The sequence below is a fragment of the Trichoderma atroviride genome, chromosome 5 (assembly GCF_020647795.1).
Source record: "Trichoderma atroviride chromosome 5, complete sequence".
In the NCBI taxonomy this organism is placed as follows: domain Eukaryota; kingdom Fungi; phylum Ascomycota; class Sordariomycetes; order Hypocreales; family Hypocreaceae; genus Trichoderma; species Trichoderma atroviride.
In genome coordinates, this window is record NC_089404.1 from 2,654,652 (window position 1) to 2,677,859 (window position 23,208).

Here is a 23,208-nt window from a genome sequence, read left to right on the forward strand (position 1 = left end):
TTCAAGCGCTTCTTATAGAACCTCTAGCTCAACACTTTAATTCTGGCCCACCCCTTAGTTGCCGACTAGCCATCGTGGCTTCATTTAGTACGAGCTAGAGCTGGCGCTTGTCCAGACTAATTACTCAAGCGAGAGGACCAACAACAATTAGACCCGTCCTAGTTCTCCGACGGCGAATATCGAGGCCGTTGGACTGGTTTGATTGGCATTCACTGGCTGCTAAGTGTATAGACTAATGTTGCGGACGTCTAAACTATCTTGGGCAGTATTTTATAGCAGTGAGGTCGAGTTTCTACAATACATCGTATGAGCCCGGCTGTTATTGTCAGCGAGTGGTTCGACAGTTGAATGATCGGATTTCATCGCGCAAGTCAGCAAACTTGCAACAGGAAAATCATCGCGTGGCTCGCTACCAAAGACACGCGATCGGCTTTGTCGGGACGCACCTGATTGGCTTACCGGAAGATGCTTGATCCATTCTGCCATCCTTCAGGTCTCACCAGTGCGAGCAGTGTCTTAGTCAGCGATGCACAAGAGCAGCTGCCACTGTACAGATAGCTACCCTGGATTGAATAGAAATAAAGAAGGAAACCGCCGAAATTGTCTTTACAAGCAATGCAAATAATCTAGTCGTGCTTTCATATATATATTGCCATATACTAAAACGCCACTTCAATTGCATGTCTTATACGCAGGCTGGAACCAATTTGCAAAGTCGTGAGACCTTTTCTCTGGGCTTAGAACTTAATTTCCTCTGTTTTATTGGAAAGTGTCACTACTACATGCATACTGTAAGACAATTGTGGAACATATTTAGCACATCTGTACACATAGTCTTAGTCCTTTGCCATCTGAATGGTTGATACCGGCATACTCATAATACTCTTTGCTCAAGGCCTCCAAGATATACACGTTGCGTGCAAGAGTTTACCGTCAGGAAATTCTACTCAATCTTGAGCAAAGCTCTTATGCTACAGGTGGATACCCTTCTCTCTGATCTCGGCCCCGTAATTAAATAGAGAGCAAATTGCCGAGGCTTCTCCATAAGGGAAAGCGGCAAGACAACATTGAAGAGCTGAACAGCCCCTGGTCGCTTTGACGCCGTGGAGAAGCTGGAGACATGGGTTCCGTATCAACGCGTCGAAATAGAGACGAGATCTTCTCATCTTCCGCCATCCGGGGGGCATATCCGCCAAGTTTCGGGCAAGCTCAGCTCTGCTCTAGTATCTGTTGTGTCACAACAAAAAGGCGGCCCGTGGATCGCCCAGCAAATCAAGTGGCTGCGCGGATATATCTTGTTGGAGTGTGGCGCCGGCAGCGGTGAGCAATTGGAGAAATGAAGACACTGGCTCAGCTGCGCGATTGGATCGTCCCTTGGCGGTATCGCCGTGTATACGGATCATACCACGATGATTGCTAGCCATCTATGGCTTTCTAGCGTGTTGCCAATGCGTCTTGCCCAGCAGTACTTGATAGGCTTCTCATTACATGTATTCGTCTGTGCATCGACAGAGTGTAACAGAGTTTGCTGTGTCTCTGCCGTGGACACACGTGATACCGTCCATCATTTCAGCCACGTAGGGTCGACTGAGACATCCTAACTTGGATGGGAGAAGACGACAAAGCCGAGGAGACCTGCGGGCTCTGGATCGCCGTCTGGATGTTTGTATAAGGAACGAGGTGGCCCCGTGGCTCTCGGTGCTTGCTGAAGCATCACTGGCAATGCAGCTCTTGTAGAGTCGAATGCTGTAGCTGTCTGATATGTGGCATCTTGTTCGGATACTAGCTGCGTCGCGCCTTTGGTTCAGCGATGGCAATCCCCTTGAAGCCACTCGAGGTGGCCAGGGATCCTCATCTCGTCTGATTGTTGATCACCATGGGTTTCTCGACATCACAGAGGTGCATTCAACAAACACAATGGCTCTGGATGCAAATGGGGCAACTATTTGGGTGAAGAAGCGAGAGATGGATGGCGGCTTTACTTGTCCATCATTGCAAAACAGCTCATACCCACTGAATCTGTCTCTTCAAATTGACGACGATGGCGGCAGTTTCACACTTGGCCTTGTTAAAGTGCCGGATATAATCACAGGTTTGTTGATTCCTCGGATTCTGAGCATAGCTAGATGCCTGCATATGCATGCTTGCAACGTAGCTTACTGTGAACAGCTTGTTATAGTGTTTCGAAGCAAGTGTCCGGTCTCTTGAAGCCTTTGCCCGACATCTCTACCGAGGATGTGGCGTTTATTAGCAAGATGATTAGCAACAAATTTGTGCCATATCAAAATATTTCGGATGGCTATCCAAAGTCTTTCGAAGAGATTAGAGCTTTGGGGAGACAATACTTCCCTTTCACCTCCTATAGCTTTGAGCTCGCCATGTGTATTTACGACTGGACGACGGCATCCTTTGCGCGCATGACCTTGTTCAAAATCTTCCAGTACACAGACATCTATTCGGGAATCGCCTCTCTTCCTCATCCGTTGGATCGTGAGAGCCTTTCTATGAAAATTTGGCAGAGCAATTTCTCCGCATACACGCCAAAGGATCCCGATTTCATGCGGACCTTCTTGATGGAGCCCGCACATTCGCTCGACCATCTCAAGGCTCAGTTTGACAAGGTTGTGGATGACGTTTACAGGTTCAGCGAGATTGAAAACCGCCTGCTTGTTGCAGCTGCGCGATCCTTGCCTCGGACATCGCTCGCGTCCAAGGCGCAGCTGTTTAGCGGGCAGGTTGATCTTCAACCGCTCAGCACAAAGCATTTTGGCGTCGAGTTCTACGAATGCCCCCTGAACTCGGGTCCCGTCGGCACTCAGCTTGCGCACCCACTGACAGATGCACTTGCTAGCTATTTGTCTGTGGGAAAGGCCATTACGACGAAGATGACTTGGAGTTTTACAGATAACCTCGATGACGCGATCAAGTATTCCAACGGGATAATTCTTTCCCTGAACCCACCGTCTGATGCGTGGCTGTGGGATGATTTGTCGTTTATCACGCCCCTGTCGGATGATCCAGGCAAGATTGAGTATATCGCTTCCCCGGGTTCTCGATTTGAGATTCAGTCTCTTCATGAGGCCGACGTCTCGGGTGAAAGTGTTACTGTTATTGGGCTGAAACCTGTGTCGAGACGAGATGGGCGGTTGACGGTTCAAGGAGGATATGAAGGAATCCTTTTACACTGATTCATTGGAGAATTTATCATGATGCTGGCTGATGGAAGCTTTATTTTATTTTATTTTTTACTTTTTTTGGGAGATTTTCTCAAATGCTGAGCAGATTTCATCAAGAGCGGGGAGAGACAGCTCTGTATAAAACTGGGCATGCAACCGAAAATGTAGTTTGGCGACGATATCTACGGAAAGGAAAAGTGTCTTTCAACACTACATGACATATATAATAATACTTGCTTGCTCAAATGTATATAGAAGGTTGATCCCTTGGTAGATGCTTAATTGTCAAATGGTTACCTATACGTATTCTCAACTCGTCTCCTCAACTGTGCCATTACACGAATAAAGCCTCAGTGTTCAAATTGATCTGCAGTATTTTATGTGGGATGAGCTTCTGCCTATATTCCTTCCATATGCAGATGACGCCGAAAACCCGCCATACACATCCCACCATCAAGCCGTGATCAGACTGACATTGGTTGGCACAACATATTGTGGATCTACACCCCTGGCTTTCGGCCTGTCACAACCCCATCAGGAAAACGCGGCGGCATTTGCTAGCCATTGGTTGGCTGTGATGCTTGTTGAACGTAGCATCATCACCAGCATCCTGCTTGCTGCCTCCACCAGTTCGCAAAGTACATGCAGTGGGTATAAACGCCGATTCGGACTTCCAAAGCTAATGGGTACAGATGGATTCCCCCCCGCATCACTTACTTTCCCCAGGTATTGCGCGAATCCACCGTATCTGCTATTTGTATACGGACACTTCCATGTGTGGAATATTGGAGGACCTTTACGTTGATCCCTTGTGCTTGCTCCACAAGGTAAAGCCATAGGAAGTAGTCTAGTCTCGTTATCTCGCATCTTTAGGCAAATTGAGAGAGCTCATCCCAGGTTCTACCTTTCGAGTTCTTTGTCTGCGCTTTTTTCTTTCTTCCTTCTCAATGTGGTATTGTTCTTATGCTCATTAGAGCTGACCCCCCTCGTTCAAGATGTTTCCAAGGCTTAACCATGTATTAGTTGTAGCCCTGAAGTCCTCAGCTCCAGTAACAACAGCTGTATCGCTATTGGCTGGCGTTGTTTCCCACCATCTAGTTTTCCGACCGTTTGAGATTGATGGCTATGCTTGGCAGCTATTCTTTACATATCTCATCACAATTTTCGTCTTGATCATTGGCAATGTATACTTTGCTGGCTATAGCGTTGTTCTGGCATTGGCTCGCAGTTTACTCATCGCAGCTGCGTACAATGCAGGAGTTGTAACCAGTATTCTCGTCTATAGAGCCTTTTTTCATCCTCTAAAACGGTTTCCAGGACCATTTTTGGCTAAAGTTTCTCGATTCTATGCCATGAATCATGCGGCAAAGCAGGTACAAGCTTACAAAGACATCCAAAATCTCCATGCAGAATATGGGGATATTGTTCGAGTTGGTGCGTCTTCTTGTCAAGCTCACTACAAGGCATCATGAGCACTACAATGTCCAAGTATTGAACTTTCTTTAATTTTCATTGCAGGCCCCCGCGAACTATCCATCAACCGGCCGTCTGCTATCAAGGTCATCTACGAACACCCCACACGAACAACAAGATCGCCTTGGTACGCACAGGTATCGAATGACGTAACCAAGATATCTCTAAACTCGACTCGGATTCTGAAGGTGCACAAACTTCGTAAGAAGGCTTGGGAGAGGGGATTTGGCTTTCGAGGTATGAAGCGTGACGTTCTTCTGTCTTCTGGCCGCGTCTTATGCAACACGATGCTGATAGTTGTGTGCATAAAGCCCTGGCTGTCTATGCACCACGGGTAAAAGCCAAGGTAGATCTTTTGCTATCGAAAATTGCGGAACACGGTGGTCGCCCAATTGACATGACTGAATATGCCATGTTTTTCGGATTTGATGTCATGGGAGATATTGGTGTGTACCGCTGCCTAGTAGCCTAAAAGGCATATTTTGGTATATCCCGATATTAACCCTCCAAAGGATTTTCCAAAGACTTCTATATGCTCGAATCCGGGAGCGAGCACCCGGCCATCAAAGGCGTTCATGATAGCATGCTGGCTATTGGCGTTCTGGGAACAGCGCCATGGTTATTGTCTATGATCTCGAAAGTGCCAGGAGCGGCAGCGGGCTTTTCTCGATTCACCGCATGGTGCCACCAGCAACTTCAGGAGAAGCGTAAGGTGAGGTTAATCGATCAATTGCCATGCTTTGTTCATTGTACGTCGCATCGAATGCTAACTATTTCACAGGTTGTGGCGCATGAAGCGGCAATGTTTAAAGACCGAGATCCGCAAGATGTCATTTCTTGGCTGATCAAAGCGTTCAATGAAGGCGATTCGTCAGCCCCTCCTGGCGAGATGGCTATGCAAGAGGATGCTCGTCTCTTGATTATTACTGGAAGGTGTGCATACATAACCTCTGCTATCGATTAAACATACCTATTAACAAGGCATTTTCTCTAGCGATACAACAAGTGCCGTTATAACTAATGCGTAAGGAGTTTTCCACTGGATCTCCTTCTTTATACATCTGTTTGGCTTGGCATGTTTCACTAATATGATGGATGCAGGCTTTATTTTCTCGCGAAAAACCCCGATAGCTATCGACGACTTCAAGCAGCAGTCGAAGAGCAATCTCCGCCAGGCATCAATGACTGGAAGTATGAGAAAATTATCCCTTATGTAGACTATGTCATTCAGGAGACACTGCGACTCAAGCCTTCAGTTCCAGGAGGCCTACCTCGAGTAGCGCCTCCACAGGGTCTGATGATTGACGACGACTTTATTCCGGGCGGCACAGTTATTTCGGTCCCGACTTACACAATACAGCGAGACCCGCGTTTCTGGACAGACGCGCACGACTTTAGACCGGAAAGATGGGAAGATCTGTCTACTGAAAAGGCTCCGTGGATTCCATTTACTCGAGGCCAATGGGCTTGTCCGGGCAGAAATTTCGCCATGATGGAGCTTCGGATGGTCATTAGCCGGATCGCACTGGAGTATAATATTGCGATTGCTGAAGAGGATCTCGGAGAGAGGTTTGACAAGGAGGTCAAGGATACCTTTACTTTGACTCTTCCACCACTACGGCTGGCTTTTAGCCCTAAATAAGTCACATGAAGTCATCTTTCTTGGATGAGTGATGGAGTTGAGCTTTAGCATATGAGAGAAGAAACTCCCCTAAACCGTCTTCGTGTTGTTAGTCAGATACCGAAATCATTACTGGATACTATTGGGTTACTATTTTCCATAGTGCATGATTGCAAAATTTCTGCTAACGTGTCATTCAAATGCATCACTCATCCATTGCACATTTTCATCTCCTTAAATGTTCTACAGGTTCACCTATGCCTTTATTACAGCCAGCCTAGTATTGATCTTGTTGATCGTTCTACACTGTATGTAAACAACATGGGTAGTCATCTTTAAACATACTACGAGCAACGTTCACCGTCGGCATCGGCCTCGGGCTCGCGTTGATAGGTTTACTCACGTTTAATCAAGGTGCTCTCTCTGACTTCCTACCAACATCATGGCCATTACTGATAGTTACAGTCTATTATTTCGTTATTCTGATAATTAGTCATCTAACCGAGCCTAAATAACTATTGTTAAGAAGAAAAGCGGTCACTCTAGAGAGATCAAACAATATCAGGCTAAGGACTGTTCAGAAACTCTACACAAGTACTGGAAACGACATTGTGGTCAGCTTGTATTGTCAAAAATGGTGAGGTTCAGATAGGCCTTTCTTACCTAAGCAAAGAATGATCCATATATGCTCTTTATACTTCGTCATGAACCTAAGCACAACTTGCTGCTATAGTCCTTGACTTTCTTATAGCCAAGTAAACAATCTTCGTCGGATTTTACGTCCGCAATGATAAGTCTTAACACTTAAAAGAAGATAAATACCTCTTCAGTGCTCAGGTACTTGTAGCTACCTTTTAACAATAAGTCTGCATTATAGACTTGAGAAAATGATACGCTGTACAACAGCCGCCTTTGAGGCCTTGGAGGATGGGAAGAGCTCTTGTTTAACTTTAGCTTGAACATCTACAGCGGTTCTACTGACCAAGTCATCTTATAAACTTTCCATCGAATGACTTGGGTATTACATCAGGAATTCTGTGCTTCAGTGATTCAAGGATGAAAGGACAATTCCACGATTAGTATCCCAAGAACGGCATAGTCTACACAGCCAGTCTTACTAGGTAGCTTCGCAGCCGCAGAGGGGCAAAAAGAGAGACAACAAGACAACGAATAATACCAAAGCCAAAAAGAAAAACATACAACAGCCGGTGTTCGCCAATGGTCACCCACTTGACTACTAATCTGCCGGTTAGTGGCTTGTCTATGGGGGAGCAGACGGGACCCCGAATTCTCCACTACCTATGGTCGTATGTGCTAGGTAGATGAAATATTCTACCTTATAATAGGTAGGAAAGCGTTGAATAAACTTGAAAGATTAGTGCACTGCTCTAATTGGAGTTGAGTTGTAGAACATCTGGAATATTTAATACACTTATCTTATAATAAATGAAAAGTATGCAAAGCTATTGTAAGAACTGGCTATAAAAGAAAAGAGCTTGAAAAAATATTGGGTGGAAAAGGCTTGAGCTGGAATTGTATAAGAGTTCTTTAAACGCTGTTTCTAGCAGTAACAACAGTAACCTTTCTTTATATAATTAGGAGAGTTTGAAACCAACTTGATGACTGTTCTTATATACTGCACTAGGAGGCGTTCAATCTCCGGGATGATGTCGTGGAACCGAGCAATCATGGAACTAAAATGCGGAAGCTAAACCTGGCGTTTATTTGTAGCAGCTCTCAAAGTTTCGGGGCAGTGGCAACTGATAGAAGCTGGTCACATAATGACAGAAGTTGAACGTGATTATACTACAAAGGAAGATGCTGCTAAAAAAAATAAATGAATTCATACAACGATGAGAATAACCAACCAGCTGTTGGTAGGATTGATGTTGGTTGTTGTATTTCGGCGACTTCCTAATCGGTGCTTCATCACGTGGTCCTCTTGATCTCTATTGTCACGATTAATTTCCCAAAGCTCCCTCCGCCCAACAGCGCTCCCATCTACGCTCGTTACCATCTACGCTCTTTATTTTTCACGTTCGCTACTATGAAGATGACTCCTTTCTGGGCGTCAATCGCCCTACTGCGCGTTCTCCCAGTCCTCGCTCAAACAACCACAACCCCAACCCCAACTGCCACCTCTGCAGCACCGAGCTGCACAGCTTCCCTCGTCACCAGTCTCTGCAGCTATCCAACACCAGGCCCCGATTTCGCCGTTGCCAGCGCCGGCAAAGCCTCCTGCTGGAACTATTGCAATGCCCACCCTCCCTGCAGCTTTGTCATCTTCGCCGCCGGCAACCCTTACACGGGCACAGGCACCTGCTGGGTGTACCCCGGTGAAAGCTTCGATGCGAGCGCCGGCAGCTCTGACTGCGCCAACCCCTATCTGTCTGTCTACGACCAGCCCGTGTGCCGCGGTGGCACGCCTACCTCGGGCGATTGTGCAGCGACTGCATCGCCCTCTGCTGTCGCCTCGGTTTGCGGGTATCCGACACCGCCTGATGATTGTTTCAGCACTTGTAGTGCTAGTGAAGGCGCATCGGACTGCCTAAGCCAATGTGCAAAGGCCGATTCCTGCAGTTACGTCGTGTTTAATCCGCATAACCCAGACAACTCACCCTACGCTTCGGGCTCTTGTTGGATGTATTCGAATGGTACCTACGACGCTGGAGCTGCGACTACTTGCAGTGGTCCGCCTGAGCAGTTTGTGTATAAGAACGCGTGTCCTAAGCCATCGCCTTCCTCATCATCTGCTCCAGCACGATCTAGCACTGGAGCTGCTGGAACTGAAAGTACTGCAACTGGAACTGTTGGTTCTGGGACTGCAGTCGTCGCTAATGCAGCGTTGGCTTCTACTACTAGTAAAACTTCGGCCTCTACTGCCCTCCGGTTCACTAACCCGCTCGCCATATATGTGGCTGGATTGCTATGGCAGGCTATTGCATAATATGTTTGTTGCTAGGTGTAGACAACTGTTCAATCACATAGTTAATCCAGTCCCTTAGACACATTGTCAAATAGCAGTTTATTATCACATAATGAGAGCACTTTGGCTTGCTTAGAATCTAGTCTGAAGCTACAGAAGAGCTTTTCCCGCTGTTTCCAGAATTCTCATAAGAGACTTAACTACAATAAATATGCTCATGTGAAATATGTATATGTAAATGAGAATGTGCTTTATTTTGTTTCAGAGGTTATTAATATTTTGCAATCATCTGCCTAAGAAGACACATGATAATGGCAGTTGCTGCATTTCAGTAAAAATAAAATGAGCCGCTATACTATAGCACCAAGGACACTGTAACAAAGCTACTAGCCTGCCGAAATATAACTCAATTGACTTTGATGTTCGTAAAGTCATGTCTTGGCTTACAAAGGCAGATCGCGTTAAGCATACCAAGATGCATCATTGTCCCATCCACCACAGCTCAAACGCGACAACATTACCTGCCTCCGGAGAAATAGTGAAACAACCTTCAAATCCCTTAAGTACAGGTGTATTTGCGGTACCAGGGACGTACGAAAACACCCGACTATTTGGATACGGCCTAATAGGCCGGGAGAAAAACACGTGTCAGCAGGAGTGATCACCAGAATAGCAGAGCGATAAAAGCGTACATAACACCATTGAAGGTGGCTTCCGTAACAGAGCCATTCATGAGAATGCCTCGCACATGTACCTCAGTCATTCCAAAGTTGCATATTATCTTGTAGCGGCCGGGTTGGCAGGGTCCACCAGAACTCGTGCAGCTCTGGAAATCGGCAACTCCATAGGCATCCACCTGGAGACGCTTTCTGTCCATGAGAATCGGTGAATTTCCGGAAAAACCAACGTTGGATAACACTATGGCTCCGGAATTATTTGCTTGTGACACATCCACTTGACCTTGAGAAGATGATGCGAATAGTGGCATTTGCTGAATCGGTTGCGCTTGCGATAGGCGTTGGTATTGCTGGGAAAGAATTGCCATGGTCTGATCGCGCCCAGTGCTAGACTCTCCGAAGATAGAATCATGGTTAGGATGAATCACATCGCTGGGATTGTCTCGTTGGCTCCTCAGGAGATCAATCTCTATCCTCTGGGCGTGGATTAACTGATCTTTTAAACCAGATATTCCTATCTCTGTGAAAAAGAAAACCATCAGCGAACTTGAACTCAGCGCAGCGACACTAGAGCATATTTTCCTCATGCTTCGAGCCCTTTAACATGGACCTTGTTTCTCTCTCTCTTGAAGCGAGTAACTTACCGTCGCCCCGTTGGAATGCGCCACCTCCTCGCCGGAAGTGTTCTTGGAACTGGCTGTTTAACATCGGAGCAATGCTCTGTAGATGAGTCTGTAACATGGTATTCTTGCGTTCGCTCGTCCGCTTCGCCCTCCGTTTGCGCCACGATCTGTACTCCACAGCGACAGCACACCACGCGGAAATGATGCTGGGCACGAGAGCCACGATTTCGAGTCCAGACATGCTCGATGAGTCTTCCAACCAAAGGCACTTTGCACGAAGATCTACTCAGATGCAGTAATAGTATGAGATAATGCGACAAACCTTTATGGTTATTGCACGTTAGCTTGCCTGAGATTATAACTTTACTAATATACCAGTGCGGCATCTAAAAAAGCTACCAAAGTACATCTGTCTCCCACACCTCGGCGATTGTTTTCGCAAAGTCGCTAGCTGTTATGCGACATTGTTTCAGCAGCCGCTGGCCAAGGCACACAGCAAAGAGATGTAGTTATGAAGTTTCACCCTAAATGTTGTAGTGGTTGCCTGATCCTTCGTGGCGGTGCTAATCATCTTTAACCTAGTCAACAGTCGCTACAAAAGAATTCAGCCGCTGATGGATTTGAGACGCCTTGAATAAATAGTTATAGAATAGTCTGGTTTGCACTTGACGTGGCCAACCGCATACGAAAAAGATGAGTTTGCCTTGCCACACAGTCTCAGAATCGCTCGCAGTTGAGTCGATGCTATGTTGAACTCAACATGATGATATAAAAACAAAATAAAAACGGTTTACAAAAAGTCTAGCCCGTAATTCTCGATGCTTAAACGAGATCTGCATTGAGTTCTCACCAATGATGGTTTGGCATGCCAGGACAGAATTAAAGGTCGCCTTGGTACCACTCGCGACTAATTGTTACAATGACCTCGCGAGTTCAGCAGGATTCAAAAGTGCAAAGGGTATGACACGGAGATGAGATCTCACCTATATTGTAAAATACTTGGAGACTGGAATACAGCGAGCTCTATGGTAATACACTAATTCACCACCGTGCTACCTCATTCAATGGCCTTCTCGCTTTCTACTACTGATATCATCGCCCCGAGTTTCCCATCTCCATTAATGAAATGGATAACGTAATTGTATTGTTGAAACATTTGGCCTGGCAAAAAGCCTTTGTAGGGCTTGGCCACCCGTCCAGTGACGAAATAAGCAGAGCCAATCCGCTGGTGTTCTTCGTCAACAACCAGCCCGTCAACTTCCACTTTCAACTCTGTGAGAGCGTCTTGTAAGGCAAGATTCTGTTGAATTATTTCCTCTGCCTTGACCTTCTGTACGCCATTAAACAAGACTTCTGTAGCACTATATTCCAGGACAGATTCCTTGGCATTGTCTTTGGTTACGCATTCGATAAATTTTATAAATTTCTCCTTCAGCCCGGTTAATTGCTCAGGATGTTCATAGCCGTATCCTGTATCGAATGGCGTCCGAGGAAGGCTTTCGACTTGATCCTTTATCGACTCTTTATCCGTAGCCGTCAGAATTCGCACAACTTTACTATCCTTGTACTCATAAAATGTGAGTTCTGAGAATTCGAAGGGGCGTCCAGAGGGCTTGATCCCCATGAACTCTTGCTTGAGGGTGCCGCGCAGGATTAGGCGACCAAACACGAAGCTGTTGCGTTTATCGGCAAATACCTGGTCCAGCGTGACATGTAGATCAGGAAGGGCCTTGAATCCTTCCTTTGCTTGACTGACATACTGCTCGGCGGTCTGAGGCCGATGATTCCGCGTAAGCTCTGGGTGAAGCCTGGCCGTGATTGTGGCCCAGTCTTGCTTAGCGAGAGCCGCTACGTGGGCGCGGAATAGAGAGACAATGTCATCTGCGGCGCTGTTCATGGTAGCTTGTATATTTTATGGCCGTCATATAGATGGGTTGCTCAAGGCGAAAAAAAAAAAAAAAAACTCGACATATTGTCAAAATAGGGTTATATAGTGCTGTTAGCAGTACGGAGTATATTTACTCGCAGATCCTTGAACCCCTCATTTCAGCGGGCGCTGCTTCAATCTAAGCGTCCAAAGTGCCCGTATTATGTTATCGAGTTTGGAATCGTAAGCGCCTCCTCGGCGTAACCTTCGGCATTATGACCATAGACCTCTACAGTAAGACAGTCTGCAGGTCTCTGTAAAAGTTGCTTAGAGCTAGAGAAGGATTCTTCAGATTCCATTGCGCACCAAAGAGCCCGTGGTCCACAAAGGATTTACCTGCCTCAGGCTGATGAACAACGGGGATGCCAAACTTCCTTGATTCATCAGAATATACAATTTAAGAGCGTAAAAGTCTGGAAAGTTCGAATCGCGCCAGCCGCGAGAAAAATCTCCTCGCTATGGATCTTGTGCTGTTTTCGAGCTGAACACCGGTGGCTTGCGGCTGTTGATAATAGGGGGCGGTAAGAGAACCTTGGCAACCAAGGTTTCGTTGACGATGGTGATACCATTTAAGGGAAGACATTATCAGCAATCTCACGGTGACCCTGGCTTCGATACTGAAAGAGGCTACGAATACCCCAGGGTTGCTAGCACTGCTGTCATTGTTAGGCATCAGCTTGACCCTAACTCCGTACTTCCTGCCACGATGCAACAGTTTCGTTGCGTAGAGGGAATGCTCGGTGGGTCAAACAATGCCCTGGATATGCATAAGACCGTCTGAGCCATACTGCTTGGGGCTGTTGACAGGGGCATCTTCCGTCAGCTTCACGTAGGGGAAGAGACTAGCATAGCTCTAGCGACCGTCGCCGACAGTCTCGACTCAAAGGTCAAGCTGGTCACCACAAATCCATCTGCCTGTTAATTCGTGTTAGTACATAAGACTTAGCAGCTATAGCGTCCTGTGTGGCTAGTTAATGTTATGTAACTAGAGTACGCGAATCTTATATGGCGAGTTTTACCTGAGTTGGTGATAGTGCCACCAAGAGTTCCCCGCACGACAGATCAACCCGGGGACTATCCAAAGCTCGCCTGGGATATCGTCTGGTACCTCTAGCCGCACTCGCCGCCAAAGAGGTCAGTATAGAGTTGGGGAAAGCGATGGCTGGGTTGCGTTTAGCGTTGCCTCCAGCTTCAATAACAAGGATGTAGATCGAAGAGTGCAAGTGGTAGAGGCAGGTTAGACACGATGACCGAGGCTGAGAGGCCACCGCCGCTCAGCATGTACTAATTTCGAAGCATGGCAGACGTTTCTTCTGCAGATTTGCAAAGGTATACTGCTCAGATTCGCTCATTCTTTGAAGAGCGGTTAAGCTAGCAAGGTTCCAGGAACGCGGATACCTTACCGCATCATCAGCCTAACAGAGTCTGGCTTTTCCGGGGTGGCTTCAGCCCATCCTATCTAGATCTGGCTGAAGAAGAAGGGATCCCCACATCTCGACAGGGGTAGATGGCGACTTCATGCGACGCTTTAGTCCTTGCAAAGCTTGAAGCGGTCTGCACTGGTCTACATCCTTATACCTGTACCTATTGCTCTTTAGCTCTTGTATGAGTAAGCCTCAGGGGGGCTGTGCGTCCGTCTTATTTGGCAAGGTTGCTGTGATATGCTATCTACAAATAAATGGATTCAGTAATAACTTGATGCATCCTTCGACCTTGGGAGTTTTTCTCAGTGCTCACCTTGATGTGTTGTCAAGATCTAAAGCCCGACCACTTCCATTTTACACGCCTCAGTTCTTAACAAAATATAAGTTCTACGAGAGAAGATCACAGTGAAAAGGTTCTACAACTAATTCTTATTCGATTGGCTGTGACTACGCGCTCGCCGCTTTTCTGAAGCGATCTAGGCCGCAGCCACGACCAGGGCCAATTTAATACTCGTACAGGCCTCCCCCGTAAACTCATTTATTAGCCTCAAAAGTCTACGCCAGTCATTTTATTCGTATCGGCTGAGCCGCTCTAGTTCGTCGGGAGGATTCATGGAGATCGGTAGTTACTCTTCGTATAACATTATAATAGCCATAACACGCACTTTATCTTTTCCCCCTTCTTAATAAAAAGTGTATATGTAGTAGGATTAGGTCCACCCTTACTATCTTAACCAACCCCTTTCCTTTGTCCTATCCGCTTACTTAGGTGTAGATACAAGCTCTGCGCAAGACCTCAATAGGTACTACAATCATGTCAGGCAACCGGGCCCCATGGTTTAGCAGCGTGGGCGAGGAGGACGGTGTAGCGGGGCCGACCACATTACCAATGATTGAAGTTGAATTCCCACCCATCACAAGTTCCGGCTTGGACGTTGTTATTCTCAGTGTGGTGCTGCCTCTGCTTGCAACGGCATGGACAGGATTGAGAATATGGACCCGACGCTTGAGAGGGATTTCATTACTTTTCTTAGAGGATATTCTCTGCTATATTAGCCTGGTGAGTTTACAAACTAATGGATACTTGGGCCTTTAGATTGACAATTAACCGGGGCCTTTCAAATAGCTGGCATTTTGGGGCGTGAGCATCAGCTATATCTGCAGTAAGTAGGCTTTACGCGCACTCGTGGTAAAAGTATCAAAATTGATGCTGATAGATGCTTCTCAGTGGTCGTTCTCGGGGGTGCTGGATATCATATGCACCAGCTTCAACTCATACCTACCGGACGATACTTGAAAGCTAGTTTCGCATCTCAGTTACTATATGCTATCAGCTTGGGTTTTGCTAAGAATAGTATCGTGGCTATGCTTAAGCGCATCTTCTTTGCCCAATCTTATGCATGGATCGCGAACCTTATCATGGGGCTCAATGTTGTCTGGATGCTTCAAACCATCCTAACTTCTTTCCTCGTATGTCAACCCGTTAATGTGAACTGGGATCCAACTGTACAAGGCCACTGTGGCAACGGGAGGGTAGCCTATGCGTTATTCAGTATCTTCGATATTATCACAGATGTGGCTATTGTTATCCTACCCCTTCGATTGCTTGCGCGTCTGCAGATGGAGAAGATATACAAGATTGCCCTAATAGGCGTCTTTGCCTTTGGTCTTGTGTAAGTTCTCTTTTAGGAACAAGCAACCCAGACTGATCTAATGCTCAACTCCTAACACGCTGATTAGGACTGTCGTATGCACAGCTATTCGCCTTCGCTCTTACTTCGTTCTTGACATAAAAGATCTCACCTTCTCTGGGATCACAGTTATGGTTACTGGTGTTATCCAACTCTGCGTCGCTATTATAGTTGCAACTGCACCTCTCCTCCGTCCTGTATTAGACCGTACTATCGGCCGTTGGTTGCCCCTCTCTATTGCAAGAAGCTCACCACATTCGCCTTCTGATGGCCCTGCCCCTATGGGTGGCTCTCAGGCCAACAAACCTGCAAATGCCAGCCTACAAAACGGCATTCATACCCGCTCGAGACTTTCACCTGGAGGGAATAAGATGTTTCAGAGAATCACAGAGAGTGAGGAACATTTGAATTGGGAGTTGGGCGTAATGAATTCTGATAAGGGGAAAACGTCAACGCATGTGGGTTCAGACGGCGAGATCAACGGTGAAATAGAGATAGCACCAATGGGACATATTATGATAACACGATCTACAGAAATTACAGAGCATCAGCGAGGTCCATGAATATTATTCTATTTTAAGCTCTTTAGCCAGTTTTTTCCTTGGCAAGTTTTTTAAAGCCTATATAAACCCTTTGAAAGAAAGCAAGATTAGCCCTAGAAATGCTATTAACCACAGCACAATGACCTAAGAAGGGTAGTACTACTCTGATATCCGGATCAGCAGTAATGTGTGTTCTAATGACATGTATACCTTTGTACAAACATAATTGACGCTTAAACATATAGCCTGAAGGGGGGGCGGGAAATAACATATACTTAAGCGCATTTTGATAGGATAGTATGATTACGCATATTATTCAACATCATTTTTCTTATATTTTAGGCAAGTTGAGGTTCCGGTGTTTAGGTTCCGGATTTATCGCGGCCAAACTGCAAATCAAAAGCTCTTAGATTTTGAGACATGCGAGCCTCTCCTGCTACGATGGCCTCTTCTTGTGTCTGAATAGAGCTAAGGCTAGTTGGACAGCGTTGACTGCTGTCAGCCAGGAAGCGGGTGATGTTCTCCGAGTAATGTAGAAGGGATCTCAGAGAATTGCCATTACCAGTATCCGAGGTCGGACTGTCAGCGCTGTATCGGTCAAATAATGGCATAACTTTCTTGCCATTTACTGCCGCGGCCTTAACATCTTCTGGAATAGTCATGAGATTCGCCATGCTACTGATCGTATTTGGGTGCTTCTTTCTGACGTGTTTCGTTCTAGATTTAAGTATGTCTTCGTCGTCCATCCAACTACTAATCGTACTTCTGCTTTGTGGCCTTGAAGATCCAATGGTATCCTTCTCACCTCCAGCGCCGTCTGGTATCTCCTCTTGGTAGCTTGGAAGAGACTTGAGGGCTAGGGATCTTAGGTGCTCGGCGATGTGGTCCTCCAGATGACCATCAACCTTGGCCGCATCTTTGGCGCACATTGGGCACGATGAAAACAGCCTCACCGCCTTGCGGGTGTTCCTCTTCGCTAAGATGCGGAGCTGGGTGTCGCTGAGTTTGGTATTGTGGGCTTCCCGTATGTGTCTGATGTACTCTTCGCGGGTAGAAAATGGACTCAGCTCGCGGTGAGAGGAGCAGCGCCAGTGCTTGCTGTGCTGATGCAAATGGCTGAGCCATTCATCACGGTGGTTATAGAGCAGGTCTGCATCCTCGCAATTCTCAAAGAGGCACACATAAGGGTCCAGGTCATTTTTGACGTGATTTCTAGAAGGCTGTTCAGTATTATCCCTAAACGGTAAGAGCGTTATAGGTATGATGATTCCTGGTGGAAGGTTAGGCTACTCACTGCCAATTTTGCTCATCGAACATCTCTTGGGCTGGGAACGCATACAGGCAATAAGGACAAGTAATCACTCCTATTGCTTGGAGGTCTGATTTCAGCAACTTATTGCGTTCTGACTCAGCGTAATATTTTGCCGTCCCAAGCCTTAGAGCAATATTGTAATCAAATTTACGTTTGTTCTCGAGCTCTTTGTACCTCAGTTTTGCAGCGAGACCAGGAGCAGGTGGGAATATGAGTGCCTCATGATTACCTAAGGCGGCCGTCTTGCGTGCTGAAATAACGAAAGGGCTTGAAGAGGCTTTCTTGAAGTTGTCGGGGGGGAAAGTTATGGCACTTCGAATCTGTGGGAATGTAATTGTGTTCGCTGCTATGATGGCAGTTAGACAATTATCCCGTTTCGGATCGCGATGCGCAGAGGGTACACTTGGCCGAGCAGCTGATAATGTGATGGAAGCCTTGGGAATTGCTGTCTGCGGCTGGATAGAAGTATTCACTTTGTGATATCTCCTGTATAGGATTAGTTTTAGTCGAAGGAGCATTGCGCGAGCAAGTCTCTGTTGGATTATTTTGTTAATATTGGGAAACCGAGAGCCAATGTGGTTTTCGAAATAACCGAGTAGGAGAGTCTCCACACTATTGCCATCGTCGTCTGTGATCTGAAAATCTCTTACTTTGAGAGCCTGGGCTTCATTGCTGGCTCCGCGGATTGTTTTCGAAGTCTTGTTGAGGCGGCTGATCTCAGTCGCGATGTCTACAAAACACTGTTCGAGCCGTTCGTTTGCAGAATTCCGAGCATCCGATGCCGCGAATTTGCCCAGCAAATTAAGGACATCCGAGCCTGTGTGTTCTTAACTTGACTTGTTCACTTTTGGCGGTAGAGGCTGAAGAAAATCAAAATAATCAAGTGGCATAAAAGAGTGAGACCTACAAGCACGGATGCGGTAGTCTAGAGATTCCAGCAGACCGGTGATAACATTCTGCACTTCCGGCGCGTATCGCAAGCGATGATCTATGGACGCTCGCCTAGGAGCAAAGACCTCGATGCTCGCAGCCCATGTAGATAACCTCGCAGCTTGGTCTTCTACTATTGAGAATTCCCTAGGATATATAGAAGATACCCGGAGGAGACAATCTTGGAAAGATGCCAAGCACTGGGTGACACGGATGGCAATAGTCGGCCCCGCGTCTAGAGTCTCGTCCGCATCTGTCATGGCGATAAGGCCACTAAATCTAGGTGGTGCAATTGTATTAAAAAATGAGGTTTCATGTTATCGATTCGACTAGGTACTCATGGGCATTCATGACAGAACGCGATGCCTTAGAGACGAGGAAGGTCTGATGGTATCTCGTTGAGGCGCCAATGAACCCCTCTTTGAGTCTTTTATTATTGGTCGTTTCGAGGAAGCAACACTAACAGATAGGCTAGAAACTAGCGAAGAAAATACGCTAGAATAAACTATGAAGTTTCTTTTAAAGCTAGAAAAACCACCCAAGCTTCGGAATGTCTATGTAAGTTCTAGAGAAGTTTGGAACCGGAATTCTTTTCAATGTCGAGTTGATCTGTCCTAGGTACACGTTAGCTTGCAATGTCACTTTGTTAAGACCCCTGAAAGCCACCCGGTCCGAGCCGCATCTAGTGCCTCCCCGCCCCCGCGCACGTTTATAAGAGAACCTTAACTTCCTCATCAACAATGACCAACGCCTAGGCTAGTTCGCGGGGTGGACATCAAAATTTACGGTCGTGGGGTGATCGAAGGCGAGCGAGATGGCCACTTCCTCTGATCCCGAGGACGAGAGCTGCAATTCCGACTTGCTCCTGAAATCGTCCCAGTCAGTCATGGAGATGGCGCATATCGCTCGAATCAACGATGCCAACGAAGAAAACAGGGTCTTCTACAGTCACCTAGCGTCCCATTGTATCAGATTAAGAGACTACTCGGTGCGCATACGGCAGACCTCGACTCGAATAAACGGTGAACTTGTTAAGCAAGCTTTGGTCCACCTCAATTCCATCGTCTCGGAGAGCTGTCTCCAGCATTTGCCGTCAAACCCCGCCACGTTGGAATTTCGTCTAGGGATGCTCAACGTTTACTGGAGTGAGGCACGAAAGCAGTCTAGCGAGACGAGATTCGAGTTTGTTAGCCAATGGTTGACACCTGGGGAGCAACGAGGCGAAGTGGATAAAGCGCTGGAAAGCTGTGCAGACGAACTCGACAAACAACATCCAGATCAGGCTTCCAAGAAATCGGCAGACAAGTTCCCATCCCTAGACGTGATTGAACCATCATATGCCATCTGCAAGGCGGCCCAGTCGATCTTTGATGCATTGTTAGACTGCAAGGGATGCTCTTGTCCCAGCCAGCATGAGTTTGGGGTGAAACTCGAACTGGGCACGTACCGGAGGCCCAATAAGAAAGTCAACCAGAAGCCACCCATCAAATCTGTTCGAAATCGCATCCGAGACTTTCGTGGCGATGACCATGCAGCTGGGGATCTTGATTTTGACATGTTTCTCTCCATGGAGCGGGATTGGCACGAGATTCGCGTCCAGACCTTCAAAGATCCGGGGGTTTGCTCTACTTTTCCAGGTGAGTTGGCCTCACCTCGTGTAAGCAGCACTGAGGATAGAGACGGAAGGGTGGAGAGGCTATGCAGACCAATTATAAAGACGAGAACGAAGGCCTTGCAACGCCTTGTGCTGAAGCTCACCAGTGGCCAACTTTTTGAGATGAGATTTGAGAAGAGCAATTTTCTGATAGACAAGACCGCCAATCCAATATCTCTCTTGCAATGTTTTGAAGATCGACACGACTTCTTCACAGAAAAAACGAAGCGAATCCTTTCTCTAATCATCGGCTCTACAATTCTGCACCTGACCGGCACTTCCTGGCTCCAGCCAGGGTGGGGGTCGGCAAATATCAAGTTCTTCCAGACAACTTCGTACAAGACTCCGTTGCGGCCTTTCATGCAAACTCGGCTACCCAAAGCCAGTCCCGCCGGCGCAACTAATTTTCGAGTCGTCATGAATAGTGGGGACGTCGATGATGAGACATCGGACGATCTGGATTTAGGGCATCGCTGCCTGGTAATGGTTGCTCTAGCCGTGGCCCTCATAGAGGTGTATTTCGCTAAACCATTCAAACAATTGGCAGAATTGCACAATGTTCCACTAGTCGAGGTTCCCAGCGGCCGCATAACCCTCATCGACGTGGACCTGGTGTTCAATGGTGATGAGGAACTTGGCAAGGAGGGATGGCGATCCCACATTCCCGAAGACTCTCCTCTTCTCAAGGCCATTGACAACTGCTTGGATGGTGAATTGTGGGAGGACGAACAAGGCGGGCCCCTTGACAGTGAGACGCTCAGGTCGCGGATATATCAGCATGTAGTTCGACTACTGGAGCTTCACCTAATCCAAGGCTTCAGCCAGATACCGCTAGACGGCGTTGACGAATATGCCAGAGATCTAGATTTTGGGAGGTGGGGTCAGGTCATAACCAGCCAGGAGCTACCTCCTGCCGACCGCACACACTTCCATGTTGCCATCATTTGCGCTTTGCCTCGAGAAGTCGATGCCGTCACCCTGCTTTTCGACCAATTCTGGGACGAGGAGCGTGATCTTTACGGCCGAGCTGATGGCGACGTGAATACCTATATCACAGGTCGCATTGGAGATCACAACGTTGTTCTTGCCCTCTTCCCTGGCATGGGAACAAATAATGCGGCTGCTGCAACTGCTAGCTTGCGATCGAGCTATACCAGCCTTAGGCTCGCTATCCTTGTCGGTCTCTGTGGGGGAGTACCTCGCATCGCCAACCTTGATGCATTTCTAGGTGATGTAGTAGTGAGCAAGACTATCATCCAGTATGACTATGGCAGGCGATATCCTGGACGATTTACAGTGAAGAATACCGTCGAAGACAGCCTCGGGCGCCCCAACAGGGACATTCGGGGCCTGCTTGCTGTTTTTGAAACGGAATTGATGAGAAAGCGGCTACAAAAGGAGGCTTCAGAGCACTTGAAACATTTGCAAAAGACAGCTGGAATACAGCGACGGCGAGCACATTATAGTTATCCTGGGACTGCCGAAGATAGGCTATATTCCCCGGCATATGCTCACAAGCATCGGACATCGTGTGACTTGTGTACTACTTCAGACGCCTTCTGTGAGTCAGCTTCTGAGGCGTCGTGTACCGTGGCGGGATGCAGTTCAACCAACCTGGTTGTAAGAGAACATACAGTCGAAGAGGCCAATTTCAGCCCAGAGATTTTCATCGGCCGAGTGGGGTCAGGGAACACCGTTATGAAGAGCGGGGAAGACCGTGATAGAATCGCCAGCACACACAACATTATTGCCTTCGAAACGGAAGGCGCTGGAGCCTGGGATGAAATTCCGTGTATCGTTGTAAAGGGCATCTGTGATTATGCAGATAGCCATAACAATGAAGCCTGGCAAGACTTTGCGGCAGCCACTTCTGCAGCAGTCGCGAAGGCTATTCTTGGGCGGTATATCGTCCGCGATGGGGATCGGGTTTTTAGCCCGGGTTGAAGGTATGGCCTTATCTCATTCTCTTGTTCTTTCGTACTAAGATGGTACAAATAGCTCAGAAACGGCAAACGAGCGAACGTAATTTTTTCTCAACTCGTTCTGAGACAATGTTTAGGTCAACCAGAGCGGGAAAAATCTTCCACGTCAGGGTCTATAGCCCAGATTTCTGCGTACGACACTATCACTGCACTCTGATCTCTGTGTGACAACGTGCGGCTCAGCATTACAAATCGCAGTTTTTCTCCATTGTCATCTTTTGTCTCCGCTCTTCAGCCTTAGCAGAGGAAAAGAGAAATGAGAAGAGAGGAACTGAAAAGGGGGGAGGGGGGTTTGGAGAGCTGAGCTGACGGCTAGGCTGGCCTTTCTCTGAATGAACACGTGGTATTCTATCCATGGGAATTTGGAACCCCTGTCCTGGGCTTGCATAGGTCCCGCAAATGAAGTTGCACAGACTGACTCGCGCAATAGAGCTTTGGCCAAAGTGGCGACGACCTCGCGGTCACGTTGAACCCAGCATATCTACTGTCAGTGCTGAAACTGTACGATATGATGTCTAATGCCACAACGGAACAGGCACGTGTTCCGAATGAAGTATCAGAACGCCACCCAATCATCTAGTACTAACTTGAGGAGCATCATAAAGACTCGATCGTTCGTTATACAAAAGCCACAATGAGCGACTGTCGTCCTCGATCACTCAAGGATAACGACTAGATATATACGATTCGACCACTGCACTCATTAGATAGTTAGATAGCCAGTCACTAACTAGCAACAAGAGGAGTAATCTTTCTCGGTTAGAAGTACTCAGCTATTACATAACGATTGACTGCCCAGGTATTTGTTACATCAGCTTCAAAATGCGTGACTTATACCCATCCCAAAAGTCCACACCATACGGCCCACGTTCAACTTCATAGATCTCTATGGGGTTGCTCATCACATTCTCGAAGATTCCGACTCTTACCCATGCGCTCTGGTCTTCCGTATTGCTTCTCCTCCATCACGACACTTTGGCATTCAGAGCATAGTTGGCTTATGACTTTGGGATCCATGTTGTATGCTTAATAATGACTAATTGTTATTTTTGGGTTTAGAAAAAGAATCTGCGACGTAGCCAGATTGTGATTAGACAAGAAAGTGCATCCGGCTAGTCAAATGCATACAGAGGATACCAGAACGAAAGGACATCATTTTCATCTCTGCAACATGATGAGAGCTAGTACCCCTCTTTGGGTAGGGAGCTGGGTCGCAACAGCAGCCTCTTCATGAAATGGCCGGTAACAAT

General features: G+C 47.1%; 8 protein-coding genes across 8 annotated transcripts; 5 read left to right on the forward strand and 3 right to left on the reverse strand.

Annotated features, from left to right (window-relative positions):
- Window positions 1–625: 625 nt before the first annotated feature.
- On the forward strand, window positions 626–3,525 carry TrAtP1_010085 (uncharacterized protein). Its single transcript, XM_066114559.1, has 2 exons — window positions 626–2,092; window positions 2,170–3,525. The coding sequence occupies exons 1-2, from the start codon at window positions 1,762–1,764 to the stop codon at window positions 3,186–3,188; spliced, it is 1,350 nt and encodes a 449-aa protein (XP_065970655.1). The 5' UTR covers window positions 626–1,761; the 3' UTR covers window positions 3,189–3,525.
- A 600-nt stretch (window positions 3,526–4,125) lies between these two features.
- Window positions 4,126–6,415, forward strand: TrAtP1_010086 (uncharacterized protein). Its single transcript, XM_066114560.1, has 7 exons — window positions 4,126–4,610; window positions 4,695–4,886; window positions 4,961–5,095; window positions 5,162–5,361; window positions 5,431–5,582; window positions 5,644–5,673; window positions 5,751–6,415. The coding sequence occupies exons 1-7, from the start codon at window positions 4,172–4,174 to the stop codon at window positions 6,289–6,291; spliced, it is 1,689 nt and encodes a 562-aa protein (XP_065970656.1). The 5' UTR covers window positions 4,126–4,171; the 3' UTR covers window positions 6,292–6,415.
- Window positions 6,416–8,266: 1,851 nt separating this feature from the next.
- Window positions 8,267–9,418, forward strand: TrAtP1_010087 (uncharacterized protein). The gene has a single exon (XM_014089951.2). The coding sequence runs from the start codon at window positions 8,318–8,320 to the stop codon at window positions 9,215–9,217; it is 900 nt and encodes a 299-aa protein (XP_013945426.1). The 5' UTR covers window positions 8,267–8,317; the 3' UTR covers window positions 9,218–9,418.
- Window positions 9,419–9,517: 99 nt separating this feature from the next.
- On the reverse strand, window positions 9,518–10,914 carry TrAtP1_010088 (uncharacterized protein). Its single transcript, XM_066114561.1, has 3 exons — window positions 10,518–10,914; window positions 9,889–10,393; window positions 9,518–9,818 (listed from the first exon to the last, which is right to left on the reverse strand). The coding sequence occupies exons 1-3, from the start codon at window positions 10,735–10,737 to the stop codon at window positions 9,677–9,679; spliced, it is 867 nt and encodes a 288-aa protein (XP_065970657.1). The 5' UTR covers window positions 10,738–10,914; the 3' UTR covers window positions 9,518–9,676.
- A 440-nt stretch (window positions 10,915–11,354) lies between these two features.
- TrAtP1_010089 (uncharacterized protein) lies at window positions 11,355–12,442 on the reverse strand. The gene is made up of 2 exons (XM_066114562.1): window positions 11,480–12,442; window positions 11,355–11,403 (listed from the first exon to the last, which is right to left on the reverse strand). Exon 1 carries the CDS (start codon window positions 12,391–12,393, stop codon window positions 11,554–11,556), a length of 840 nt encoding a protein of 279 aa, XP_065970658.1. The 5' UTR covers window positions 12,394–12,442; the 3' UTR covers window positions 11,355–11,403; window positions 11,480–11,553.
- A 2,219-nt stretch (window positions 12,443–14,661) lies between these two features.
- TrAtP1_010090 (uncharacterized protein) lies at window positions 14,662–16,101 on the forward strand (the record flags this gene model as incomplete). Its single annotated transcript, XM_014090023.1, has 4 exons — window positions 14,662–14,907; window positions 14,974–15,010; window positions 15,076–15,520; window positions 15,588–16,101. 4 exons carry the CDS (start codon window positions 14,662–14,664, stop codon window positions 16,099–16,101), a joined length of 1,242 nt encoding a protein of 413 aa, XP_013945498.1.
- Window positions 16,102–16,421: 320 nt separating this feature from the next.
- TrAtP1_010091 (uncharacterized protein) lies at window positions 16,422–18,878 on the reverse strand. The gene is made up of 3 exons (XM_014089949.2): window positions 18,300–18,878; window positions 17,375–18,209; window positions 16,422–17,292 (listed from the first exon to the last, which is right to left on the reverse strand). Exons 1-3 carry the CDS (start codon window positions 18,580–18,582, stop codon window positions 16,443–16,445), a joined length of 1,968 nt encoding a protein of 655 aa, XP_013945424.1. The 5' UTR covers window positions 18,583–18,878; the 3' UTR covers window positions 16,422–16,442.
- Window positions 18,860–22,769, forward strand: TrAtP1_010092 (uncharacterized protein). The gene is made up of 2 exons (XM_014089948.2): window positions 18,860–21,922; window positions 21,975–22,769. Exon 1 carries the CDS (start codon window positions 19,137–19,139, stop codon window positions 21,918–21,920), a length of 2,784 nt encoding a protein of 927 aa, XP_013945423.2. The 5' UTR covers window positions 18,860–19,136; the 3' UTR covers window positions 21,921–21,922; window positions 21,975–22,769.
- Window positions 22,770–23,208: the final 439 nt, after the last annotated feature.